Genomic DNA, 12923 nt, shown 5'->3' on the forward strand with positions numbered 1-12923 from the left:
AGCTTATAGTCCCATGAGAAAAGACTAATATTCTCAGGAGGACACACTATTGGCTTTGTTTAAAGTGCACAGACACACACACACACATGCTTATCCTCAGATGAATAAATTTGCTCTTATCTCTGTGCTAGAATGTTTGAAAATTTACCTGTTTAACTGGTATATTTTCCTTTAAAATAATTTTTTTTAAACCAACCCATTCCACTTAACAGTAACTATACATTACAAAACTTTCTGATGTAGCAAATTTGTTTGTGCAAGATTAAGCAAAGTCTAAGGGGAAAAGTTTTTCTGGAAATATAGCCCTAAACTATGGAACTCTTCTGGGGGTCAAATTTCTGAAAAGGCCTAACATCCCCTCCAAACCACTCCACATAATTTAGCAAAAAAAAGGTCAAAATGGAGACCTAATTACAGATATTTTTTTTTTTTTTTGAGGCTGGGGTTAAGTGAGTTGAGATTCTACTGAAAGGAATAAATGCATGTGTGTATGTGTGTGTGTGTGTGTGTTTGTGCAGGCATACATGTGTGTGTGTGTGTGTGTGTGTGTGTGTGTGCGCGTGTGTGTGTGAGAGACCAGATTTGAACTCGGGTCCTCCTGACTTCAAGGTTGGCGCTCTATCTACTGCACCACCTAGCTGCCCTGCCACAGATATTTTAAAAGAAAATTAAAACATGTAACATATAATTTATTACACAGATGGAAAGCCAAAGAATTTAGGAATAAACAAGACAATGAAGAGGAAAATTAAGTAATAAAAACAATGTAAAATCAGATTTTAAAATCTCTTAATCATTCTTGATAGAGTAAAGAGATTAAAACAATTGGTTTCCCCCCCATTATAAAGACCCTTCTTTGGATAGCAATCTGGGGATTTCAGAGAAAAACTCACATCTTTTTTCTGACCTTTATACACAGTATAAAATTGCAATATCTAATGCAATCTGTGCTGTAGGAAGAGGCCTTCCCTCATTCATTATATTCACATGTTTCATCTGCTGCTAGATTTCTACACAAAGGATGAGATCCAGCCTTTCTGCAAATACATTTTGTATAATGTTTCTTTCCAGTGTGAATATTGTGACTTATAGTGACCTTTATGCTCCAAGTAAGGGCATGTCTTCCTTCAGCACATCTGTAACTCTTCCCTGCACTCCGTATACTCAGATATAAACCTGAGCTAAAGACCTTCCCATGCCAAGTCCATAGGAGACTTGTTTCCAAACAGAAAATCTCTGCTGATTAACAAGGTCTCTCCTCCACTTTTATGCCTTTATTTGGGATTTCAATCTTCTAGGAATTTTCTAGAGGCAATTCAGGGATGAAGTGAGCCTGAATGATTTTTCACATGGATTATATAAATGAGGTTTTACATCTAGTATGGCATCTCCTATGTCTAGTCAGAGACTAATATATTAAAAAACTTTACCATGATCCAGATAGTTAAAGTTTTTCTCTAATGTGCACTCTTTGTTGCTAAGCAAAATTTGACCTTTAGCTGAAGGTTTCTGTCCAATGTGGATTTTCTTATGTTTACCAAGACTTTCACGCCTTGTGAAAGCCTTTCCACAGTCATTACATTCATAAGGCTTCTCTCCAGTGTGGATTCTCTGATGCATAGCAAGATGGGAGCGATAGATGAAAGCCTTTCCACATTGATTACATTCATAAGGCTTCTCTCCAGTGTGCATTTTCTGATGGACAGCAAGATAGGGACGATCTAGGAAACCCTTTCCACATTCATTACATTTGTAAGGCTTCTCTCCAGTGTGGATTCTCTGATGTACGTCAAGGTAGGAGCGCCTTGTGAAAGCCTTTCCACATTCATTACATTTGTAAGGCTTCTCTCCAGTGTGAATTCTCTGATGTACTTCAAGGGAGGAGCTCCTTGTGAAAGCCTTTCCACATTCATTACATTGATAAGGCTTCTCTCCAGTATGGATTCTCTGATGTACTACAAGGTAGGAGCGATCTATGAAAGTCTTTCCACATTCATTACATTTATAAGGCTTCTCTCCAGTGTGGATTCTCTGATGGAAAGTAAGACTACTGCGCTGTGCGAAAGTCTTTCCACATTCATTACATTTGTAAGGCTTCTCTCCAGTGTGGATTCTCTGATGGGAAGTAAGACTGCTGCGCAGGGTGAAAGCCTTTCCACATTCATTACATTTATAAGGCTTTTCTGCAGTGTGGATTTTCTGATGTAAATCAAGGCAGTAGCCATTTGTGTAAGCTTTTCTACATTCTTTACATTCGTAAGTCTTCTCTCCAGTGTGGATTCCCTGATGGAAACTAAAACTGTTGCGCTGTGTGAAAGCTTTTCCACATTCATTACATTTATCAGGCTTTTCTGCAGTGTGGATTCTCTGATGGACAACAAGATGGGAGCGCTGTGTAAAACTCTTTCCACATTCATTACATTTGTAAGGCTTCTCTCCAGTGTGGATTCTCTGATGTGCTAAAAGGTAGGAGAGCTTTGTGAAAGCCTTTCCACATTCATTACATTCATAAAGCTTCTCTCCAGTGTGGATTCTCTGATGGATAGCAAGGTAGGAGCGATCTATAAAAGACTTTCCACATTGATTACATTTATAAGGTTTCTCTCCAGTGTGGATTCTCTCATGTAAAGCAAGACTGCCACTCTGTGTGAAAGCTTTTCCACATTGATTACATTTATAAGGCTTTTCTCCAGTGTGGATTCTCTGATGTTTATGAAGACAGGAGCTCTGTATGAAAGTCTTTCCACATTCTTTACACTCATAAGGCTTCTCTCCAGTGTGGATTCTCTTATGTGCATTAAGATAAGAGTGAAATGTGAAAGCCTTTCCACAGTCATTGCATTCATAAGGCTTCTCTCTAGTGTGGATTCTCTGATGTTCACGAAGATGGTCACTCCGTGTGAAGGTCTTTCCACATTCATTACATTTATAAGGCTTCTCTCCAGTGTGGATTCTCTGATGTTTAGCCAGACTGAAGCGATCTATGAAAGCCTTTCCACATTGGTTACATTTATAAGGCTTGTCTCCAGTGTGAATTCTCTGATGTTGAACCAATTTGGAATAACATTGGAAATCTTTTCCACATGGATTACATATGTAAGATAGTTGGTTTTCCATGTGAATTCTCTCATGTTTAGCAGGAGTAGATCTCTCTCTCAAAGCTTTTCCATGTTTCTTACATTCATGAGGCTTCTCTCCAGCAAGGATTCTCTGATGGGAAGAGAGTACAAAAAAAGCTTTATCACATTCATGGCACTCAGGTGTCTTCTCTTCAGGATGTATATTCTTATCTTTAGCAACAATGGAACTCTTTCTTAAAGCCTGGTTGTGTGTATTCCATTCACAATGTTCCTCTCCAATGTGGTTTCTTTTGTGTTTAGCAATAACAGCCCTGTATTCACGATATTGAAAAAGGTCTTTCCATGAGATCATTTTCAGATTTGCACTCATCTCCTTCATATCAAACTGTGTCTCTGCATCTGAAAGAAACAAACACACAAGTATATAAATATACCCTCTAATGCTGGCTGATAATAAAATGATTGACTTTTAATTTCTCCAGGCAAAGTTTTCAAATTGAAACGGAGAGATTCAATCATTTTTAAATGCTATTAGCTCACACCAATAAAGTGATTCAATTAACAGAGTTCCACTCACAGTATAATGACATGGGACACCCACAACAAAGCTGAGAAAAAGGCAAGGTTCTCATTATTTAGAAACAGGATATGTCCTCTGAATGGCTGAGTAACCTAATTCGAATCCCTGCAGGAGATTAGAACTAGAAACTAAAAACTGAGTATTCTCAATCCATTACACTAGACATGTTCTCCATTTTACTTCCAATCCTTTCTTTCAAACTCAATCTCAGGCACCACCTAGCTCTGCACCTTGAGAATGTGTTTCTTTGCCTCAGTTTTCCTGTAGAGTGAAGGTAATAATTGTACCCACTTCCGAGGTTGTTGTGTGCTTCAAAAGAGACAATATATTCGCACACAATAGGCATATATGCTTGTTAACTACTATTGTTGCACTATGATTTTGATTCTCTCCACCTCAACCCTTCCTTCATAAACTTCCCTTCCAACTTCTCTTTATATACATATGTCTGTTGAATGTGATCCATTTCAATAAAAACACTTTCCTGTGCCTGGATTAGCTAAGAAAAATTTCACAAGCTGCTGTTTACTCTCAAACCATCTCCAAGTTTATATGCTGGATTTAAAACTTCTTGACAAGTTCTCTTTGTATACCCAGGGCTCAATGCAATGTGTATACCAGAACAGGTGCTTATTCGAAGTGTATTGATTGGTTAACATTCCCAGGGCTGATCTAATGGCCTAACCCCACCTTAGTGCTTGCATGCTGGTCCCTCTGAGGGGCCAAATTTATGTTTCTATTTCTATCTCTTTCCTGCTCCCTCTCACCTATGAACAAATCCCATAGTGAAGATAACAAGGGCCTAAGGCTCTTGGTGCTGTTATGAAATAACCAGGAGTCTTTCCCTCCCATATCTCTAACCTAAGGGTAGCTGTCAGTTTTATACAGTGAGTTACTTGAATTTAAGTCAGGGAGGGCTGCCCAAGGTCACTGACCTCACTTTCCCCCACAGAGCCATCTACCTCTCCTGGCCAGTTACAGATCAAGATTATTGCAAATGGCTCTCGATGCAGATGGCCAGGGGAGAGCTGGGCCTTCTTAAGGTAAGGCCTCCAACATGTCTCCTGTGACTGAGGCTGCACCCATCCAGTGATTAAGGCTAGGGAGCAATGGAGGCAAAGAATCTCCTGTCTCACCTAGGCAAAAAGAAAACTCTCAATAAATAAAAAGGAATGAATGAGTGACTCTGGGAAGAACCTCAGGTTTCTGGTTAAAGCAGAAATGACTTCAATTTACACTCAATCTGAGTCAATCAGGACCCAAACAAAGACCAAATGTGGTTTAGCAAGGGAGGAATCGGTGCTCAATGAGAATCAGACTGATTTTGATTTAAGGTTTGTTCCTTAAGAAAGGAACTGGGGCATAGTGGATAGAGTACCAGTCCTGAAGCAAAGAGGAACTGAGTTCAAATCTAGCCTCAGACACTTAATACTTCCTAGCTGTGTGTGCCTAGGGAAGTCACTTAACCCCAATTGCCTCAGCAAAAAAAGAGAGAGAGAGAGAGGGAGGGAGGGAGGGAGAGAGAGAGATTATGCAGGGATGGTTCAGTGATGAAGAAAGGGGGGGAATAATTTTAAGAGCATTTGTAGGTAAGGGTATATGATATCCTAGCTAGACAGAGGGAAGGAAGGAAAGATGAAAAGAAAGAAGGAAACAGGCAATGAAGGAAGAAGAGAGTAGAGAGAGAGAAAAGGCAGGATTGGAGGGAAGAAGGCAGGTAAGGAAGATTCATTGATTCCAGCTTGCAGCCAGCTTTCCTCAGAAGTTGTTGCTTTTTCTATGTATCTGTGTTCAACTACAGCCTCCTTCGGGAAGTTGGCAGAGGATGAAGGGGGAGTGAGGGAAGGGAGAACAATAAAGTAAAAGTGCCCAGCAGAGAACAAAGGAACAACCACAGGAAAGCAAAAATCGATGAACGGTTCTGAATATAATGTCTTTCATTTATGGTTTATGAAAATTTATTATTACATATTTTGAATCCTCCCCTATGTTCTGCTGAACATAAAACATTTTTTAAAATTGTTCTTTTCTGTCTTTTTCTATTTTGTTTTTAGTTCTAAATAAATATCAAAAAAGTACAAATAAATGCTTTTTGGCTTAAGGAAGGTCTAAGAGAAGTCATATTAGACAGCCTGACCCCTCTTTCTTTGGTTGTAGATAGTTGCATGGCCCCAAATTTCCAATAAAGGCTTCCACTAGGACCACTGATTCTTTATTAGAAGGCAACTGAAAGGCCTTGGAGTCCAAAGCCCTCCTTTTACAGATGAAGTGACTGAAGTAGAGATTCAGAGAAGTGCTCAAGATCTCCCTATCACAAGAGTCTGAAATGGGATTCCAAGCCAGTTTACCCACCCCCAGGCCCATCACATCAAGAAGCTTCCTGGGATAGCAGCCTGCACCCCAGCTTGCAACTCACTCACCAGGGCAGGAGTTCCTCAGGCCGCCTCTCTCCACATGGGAGATGAAATCTGCTCTGGGAACTGGAAATCCTGGGGAGGGGGGAGATAGTGGGTGTGAGCCTGGAAACTTGTCATTATTCCTCATTGCAATAGGGCTGGGGTGGGAGGCCCATTGGAGGATTCCAAGGACAACTCAAAGATGGTTTTCAGGGTACTTATTTCCAGGGGAAGAGGGAGAGGGCAAAGGAGTCCACACAAGCAATCTGGAGTCAGAAGATCCTGATTTTGCTGCCTCCTTCTCAGCAGGGTGGACACATCCCACATCCTCCATTTTCTGGACATTAGAAGCAGCTGGTAGCATAGACAAGGGAGGACCAGGCCTATAGTCAGGAAGCCCCAAGTTCAAATTTGTATTTAGACACATCCTGGCTCTGTGACTTTGGGCAACTAATTTCATCTTTTTGCTTTAGTTTGCAGACTTGTAAAATGGGGATAGAGATGGTGCCCAAAACAAAGGATTGTGGTGGGAATCAAGTTCAATAATGCACATGAAGGAAGCTCTTGTGCACTAGGGCTGGATCCCAGCAAATGTATGGAAAGACCTCCTCCCTTCCCTTTCTCCCCCTGTATCTGTACAGACCTTTGGGGGATGTATGAAGGAACAGGGGCCCACTTGTTGTGCTGGGAATTTGAGTTACACCAGGGGCAGCAAGGTAAAAAGAACATGACAAAAACAAAATGGTTCCCACCAAGAGGAAGGGGGTTCCTTCCCCTATCACATGTTCAATGAAAAGGGGCAGGAGCAGTTTTCAGAAGCTTTGCAGACACAAGTGCTAGGTGCCCATCTTACAATGTAAAGACCTCCCATAGAAGAACAGGCAGCAGGAGGACCCTGTCTCTTGGGGACAGGAGGCTGCCCTTGGGCCTTTCTAAGAACTGATAAAAACCTGAAACTCTGCACCCCAGGGAGGGGATGGTGTCAGTCCTTTTGATGGCAGTTCCAGAGTTCCAAGGAAATTGCTCCTTACCCAGGGAGAGCAAGTTCTTGGCATTCTCCAGCATGACCTCCTTGTGCAGCTCTTTCTGATCCAGGTGCAACAGACCCCACTCCTCAGAGCTAAAGTCCACAGCCACATCCTTGAAGGTCACCAACTCCTAAAACACCAAGACCCAGAGCACTTCAGAGTTGAAACAAGCTTTAACTGTTCTGATCCAATGCTCCTCAATTTACAGAAGGGACCTGAAGCATGGAGGAGGGATCTGCCCAAAGGTGACAGCCCTTACAGGATTCTGAGCCTGCACTGAAACCAAAGTCCCCCAAAGACCAGTGGAATATAGAGAAACACATTTTATATGTTCAGTTGGAATAAAATGGAGAAATGTCTTACTAGGAAATTACTGCCTGTGCAATCAGAAAACTTATGGGTTCTATCAGAGAGAGAGGAGGACTCTTGGAGGTGAAATCAGACAGTGCTATGTTAAGAAAATGGCATGAAGTGTTTGTGCAAAGCCAGCAAGTATTATGTGCTGTAGAGCTAAAACATTTCCATGATCCATGAGGAGAAAAAAAGATCTTGTGAATTTTCCAAAGGCCAGAAATTAAGTTTTATCCAGATGAAAACACTATCCTTCCTCCCAATAATATTTTATTTTTCCAAATGCAAGTACAGATACTTTTCAACACTCATTTTTGTAAGGTTTGGCGTTCTAAATTTCAGCAGCACACACTTCTTAATGGATGTGGATCAATGGTCACCAATTTATAAAAGGAAACTGAAGCAGAGAAAAGGGATTTACCCAAAGGTCATATCCTCCATGAGAGCACTTGGAAGCACTGCCATGCAAAGGCCTCCCACCTATACTGTACACAGCTGGTGTGGACACAGCTGCTGATATGTTGTCTTCCATGTTAGAATGGAAGTTTCTTGAGGTCAGGGACCGATCTTTCTTTCTTTGCATCTCCTCTATATTCCCACAGAGCCTCTTCCCTTTCTAAATGCCTGTTGCTTTGACCCAAGCAATGGTAAAGGGAGAGAAAGGCTAAGTATGAGCCAAGTGTGATGGAGTGATTCTAGAAGTGCCTAATTGCAGCTGAGGGTTCTCAGGAGATAAAGAAAATAAAATGGAATAAAACAAAACCTACCAGGAAGCAAAGAAATGCTGGACAGCTCCTGACCCATATGTGACATATATTATGTGGGTTTCTTTTTATCCAATTTGCTCTTATGTTCTGCTGGTTACCTGAAATATTTTTTCTTTTCTTATTTTGTATTTTAAGGTTAAAGAAATTCTAATAGAGGCTGTTGGATGGGGCCAGTGGGATAGAGCACTGGCCCTGAAGTCAGGAGAACCTGAGTTCAAATCTGACCTCAGATACTTAATATTTCCTAGCTTGTGTGGACCCTGGGCAAAGTTAGTGACTCTAATTGCCTCAGAGAGAAAAAATGAAATATAAAATTACAATAATAACGGCAAAAATGGTAAAGAGAAGGGATTCAGAGAGATTTGGGAAGATCTGTATGACCTGAGACAATTGAGCAACAGCAGGGGGACAAATTCTAATCTGCTACCAGCCAGGGAAAGAATAACTGGGGAAGCTTCCAGGGTTCTGCTCCAGACCACAAGGTCAACGGTTGCCAGGAAAGTCAGTGGCTACAGGAGGGAGGTTGGTCACAGCACACAGAGAGTGGCTAGAAGGTGTAGGGGTGTGTGTGTGTGTGTGTGTGTGTGTGTGTGTGTGTGTGTGTGTGTGTGTTTGTGTGTGTGCGTGTGTGTGTGTGTGTGTAGTGGAGAGCTGGTTCTGGACTAAAACAAAGACATAATACCTACAGGACAGACACTAATGAGTGAAGTGGTCATCCTAGTCAGGGACTTATATTGAGGGAAAATTTAAACAAACATGTTTGGGCAGCAACTGGGGGAAGAGGGTTAGTGCTCAAGATGCCAAAGGGACAGTGAATCAGTCCAAAACTTAGGAGAGAGGAGGGCAGCCTTGTTATTACTGCATTCACTTTCCTGCCTATCTTTGTAAAGGATCCAATGATAAGAGAGATGGCCTGCCTCACAGACCACCTTCCAGATCCATGGAAATGGCCTCTTGTGCTGCCATCTGTAGGCAGAATACACTCACCTGGGGTGGGGCTCTGCAGTTCTCAGGGGCCATTCCCTCTGGCTTCAGGCTCCCTGCTTGGACAGGCCTTGGTCCTCTGCAGGCTGTGGGGGGGGGGGGAGGGATGATTGGGATGATTATAGCTGCACAGATATTGTTTCCTTCTTTTCCTGGACAGGGGGCTAGCCTACAGGAAATGACAGAGGATGAGGTTCCAGGGAAGTTACTCTGCCTGTAGAGCAGAGACCCCAACAAACAGGGGAAGAGAGGCTGAAAGGAGGGGCAGGTTGAAAAATGAAAACAGTGGAGTCAAGATGGGAGAGAAAAGGCAGGATATTGCCTCAACTCTCTCCAGTTTCCTATGAAGTAACTTTCATTTAAGAGTGGAGTGACAGGACCTACAAAAGGATGGTGAGAACAATTTCCAACCTTAGATAATTTAAAAAGACTGCAGGAAAGACCAGTTTCACTTGGTAAAAGAGGAACAGAGTCCCAGTCCAGATCAACAACTGAGGTCCTGTGGTCCCCAGCAAGTCAAGAGAGTCAAATAGTCAGAAGGATGAAGATTTTTCTATGGAAGAGAATTTAGAAATGCATTGATGTAATTTCACTGACAATTTTTCTCCATGTTTTAAAACAAAAACCTTATTTATATTATTGTTATATTTCTAGTTTTTCTTATATTGATATTTGGGGAAAACTAGAGTATAAAAAATACTAATCTAAAAAATGATTCTGAGAGTGTGATGTGATTACATATAACAGCTTAGTGCTCAGCTTGAAGCACTTTCCAAACACAGCACACAAGTTGCTAAAAAGGTAGATCTCAGAAAATTCCTTTCCTCATTGTCTGGATCACTCTCCCTATCCCCCAAAAGGCTCTGGGATCAGCATGACCAGCACATCCTGATTAAGCAACACATCTAGTCTGAAAGCTTCAAACAAATCTAGTCTCTATGATACACAAGGCAAAGTTCAAACATGGCAATCCCATTTTGTCAAAGCTTCTAAGTAAGTTTCAAGAAAAAATTGTTCACAAGGGTATCAGGAACACTGAAAGGTTCCCGTTAGAGTCAGACTGGCTCAGAGTGCTCTCCCAAGATTCTGAGGTTAGGCTTTCCACCAAAATCCAGAAATGAGGCAGGTCCAATGTGGGGGCTTTCCAGGTGTCAAAAGTTTGATCTAAGGGGAGGAGAAGATGCTGAACCTTAAATTGGGTATTAATCAAGGAATACATTCAACACAAAAAGCAACTGTAGAGTTCTGATCCTAGAGTGAAGTTTCAGATTCAGCCTCCAGCCCAGCCTAATAGCCTGTGGCAGAAAACTAGACTTTTATAGAAGGAAGGACCCTGAAGTTCTCTCAGTCTGGACCAATACAGGTTTAGCCCTTAACAAGGTAAGTTCCTTATTTGTCTATTAGAACACTCACTTAATCTTTAACAAAGTTTCCTTGTTACTCACAGTCATTTCTGTGTCAGAAAAACTTTTCCACTGGAATCAGGATCGTGTCTGTCCCTGTTCAGGCGCCAAATTGTGATGGTCCAGTCTAGCTCCTCTGAAGGGCTCAGAATAAGTCCTTAAATGTGAAGGTCTGGGCTAGCTCCTCTGAAGGGCTCAGAATAAGTCCTTGTCAGGATAACCAAAATCCTTGACCCACTTTGGGCGCCAGTATCTAAAGTTCTTGAATTGTGAGTATCTGGTCGTCTGCTCAATTATAATCCTTCTCTGTGCACAGAGGAAAATATTTTACAGATCTCCTCCCAGAGAAGGATTAAAATTGAGCAGACGACCGGACCCTCACAATTCAAGAACTTTACAGTGGAATAGGTTGGAAATGTTGGAACCTTGCTCTCCTCAGTGTTGAAGGGAAAACAGCCTTTAAATCCAAAAGTGAGTTTTGACATTATAGAGAGGTGGAAAACTGGGGAAAGGATAGTGGCAGGACTTTTAGAAAGGGTGGGGGAGAAGATTAGGGAGGAACTCCTAGTGGAGCAAGGGGGAGAGATAAGGTAACAGAGATAGGGTAAAAAGAAAGGCAGAGAATAGTGAGTAACAATAAGATGGAGGAAACATCACAAAGTATAATTATAAAAAAAATTAAATAGATGAATCATTGTTTAATTTGATTGAAAAAATATTGAGAAAAACACCAAATCACTAGAATCAAAAATGAAAAGGGTGCATATATCACTATGATGAAATCAAAGCAATCATAAGGAATATTTTGCCTAATTTTATGCCAGTAAATTTAACAATGTAAATGAAATGGAAGAATATTTACAAAATTGTAAACTACCAAGATTAGTAGAAGAGGAAATACAATGTTTAAAAAGAGGTATATTAGAGAGAAAAAAAAAAAAAAGAAATTGAACAAGACATAAATGAGTTCCTAAGAAAAAAGCAACAGGACCAGATGGAGTTGTAACTTGCCAACCCTCCATAATAAGATGGGACCCTGCAAGTGACTCAAATCTATACTCATTCTCAGCAAGTAGTTTCAGAAGATGAGATCACCCATGCCCTGCTCCCAGGTCCTTTGAGCCGCTTATTTAAAGAGGGGGAATTGGAATGTATTGATGAATGGACACCCAAATTATCCAGTCTCTGGACAGGTCTCCAGTTACAATATATTTGGGACTTAGAGTGGCACAAATTTTCACATCTCAGATATGGGATTCCATGATACTTTGAAGACCCTCAGAGGTATACTTTACAGTATGTTTAAAAATAACCACAGGTATTTCTAACTGTAGGAACTGTTTTTTTTTTGTTTTTTTTTTTTAACAGTTTTTTCTTCTTTTTTTTTATTAGTGTAACTTTTTATTGACAGTACATGTGCATGGGCAATTTTTTTTTTTAACAACATTATCCCTTGCACTCACTCCTGTTCCGATATTTCCCTTCCCTCCTTCCACCCACACCCCTAGATGACAAGCAGTCTTATACCTGTTAAATATGGTATGATATATCTTAGATACAGTATATGTGTGCAGAACCAAACAGTTCTCTTGTTGCAGAGGAAGAATTGGATTCAGAAGGTAAAAATAACCTGGACAGAAAAACAAAAATGCAAAGAGTTTACACTCATTTCTCAGTGTTTCTTCTCTGGGTGTGGCTGATTCTGTCCATCATTGATTAATTGGAACTGAATTAGACCTGGTGCCCCAGGTATTGCATTTTTATTACACATTATACTACACTTGCCCAGGGTCACACAGTCAGGAAGTGTTAATTGTCTGAGGCCACACTTGAACTCAAGTCCCCCTTACTTCAGGGCTAACTCTATCCACTGTGCCACCTAGCTGCTTCAGTTATTGTATTTTTATTACACATTCTACTACTCATTTTCTTTCCCTTGGATAGTCATTAGTGCACAATAAAGAGGTGTCCAAGACACATTTTCTAGTAAAATTCTTAGATGAATTTTAGGTGACTTTTTAGTTATTAAAAATTAATTTTGGTGTGTTTCTGTACAAATTTCTTAACATGATGAATTGCTATATAAGAGCCTGTTATCTTTTCTGTAAAACACCTTTAAATTTGTTTAAAATATTAAGCACTATAAATATTTTATCAAAAGTAAAAAAAATAAGAAATGGGATTAAAAAAGAAATATTCCCTAAAATCTGCAAAAAGGACTAAATATTATATGACCCTCTTGAGGAAAATGAAAAAAGAAAACATGTAAAGAAATATTAATGTTTCATAGTTAGGCTGAGCCAATATGATGGATAATTTATTAATTCATTTCCT

General features: G+C 40.5%; 1 protein-coding gene across 2 annotated transcripts; it reads right to left on the reverse strand.

Moving 5' to 3' along the window:
- Positions 1–671: 671 nt before the first annotated feature.
- On the reverse strand, positions 672–7210 carry LOC141564564 (uncharacterized). 2 transcript variants are annotated; one of them, XM_074307174.1, is made up of 3 exons: positions 7088–7210; positions 6081–6149; positions 672–3479 (listed from the first exon to the last, which is right to left on the reverse strand). In XM_074307174.1, the coding sequence occupies exons 1-3, from the start codon at positions 7119–7121 to the stop codon at positions 1417–1419; spliced, it is 2166 nt and encodes a 721-aa protein (XP_074163275.1). In that variant the 5' UTR covers positions 7122–7210; the 3' UTR covers positions 672–1416. The 2 variants fall into 2 exon arrangements, with proteins under 2 accessions (XP_074163275.1, XP_074163274.1); XM_074307173.1 differs by lacking the exon at positions 7088–7210 and having other exon boundaries at positions 6081–6224.
- Positions 7211–12923: the final 5713 nt, after the last annotated feature.

This window comes from Sminthopsis crassicaudata, chromosome 3 (assembly GCF_048593235.1).
Source record: "Sminthopsis crassicaudata isolate SCR6 chromosome 3, ASM4859323v1, whole genome shotgun sequence".
NCBI classification, from domain to species: Eukaryota; Metazoa; Chordata; class Mammalia; order Dasyuromorphia; family Dasyuridae; genus Sminthopsis; species Sminthopsis crassicaudata.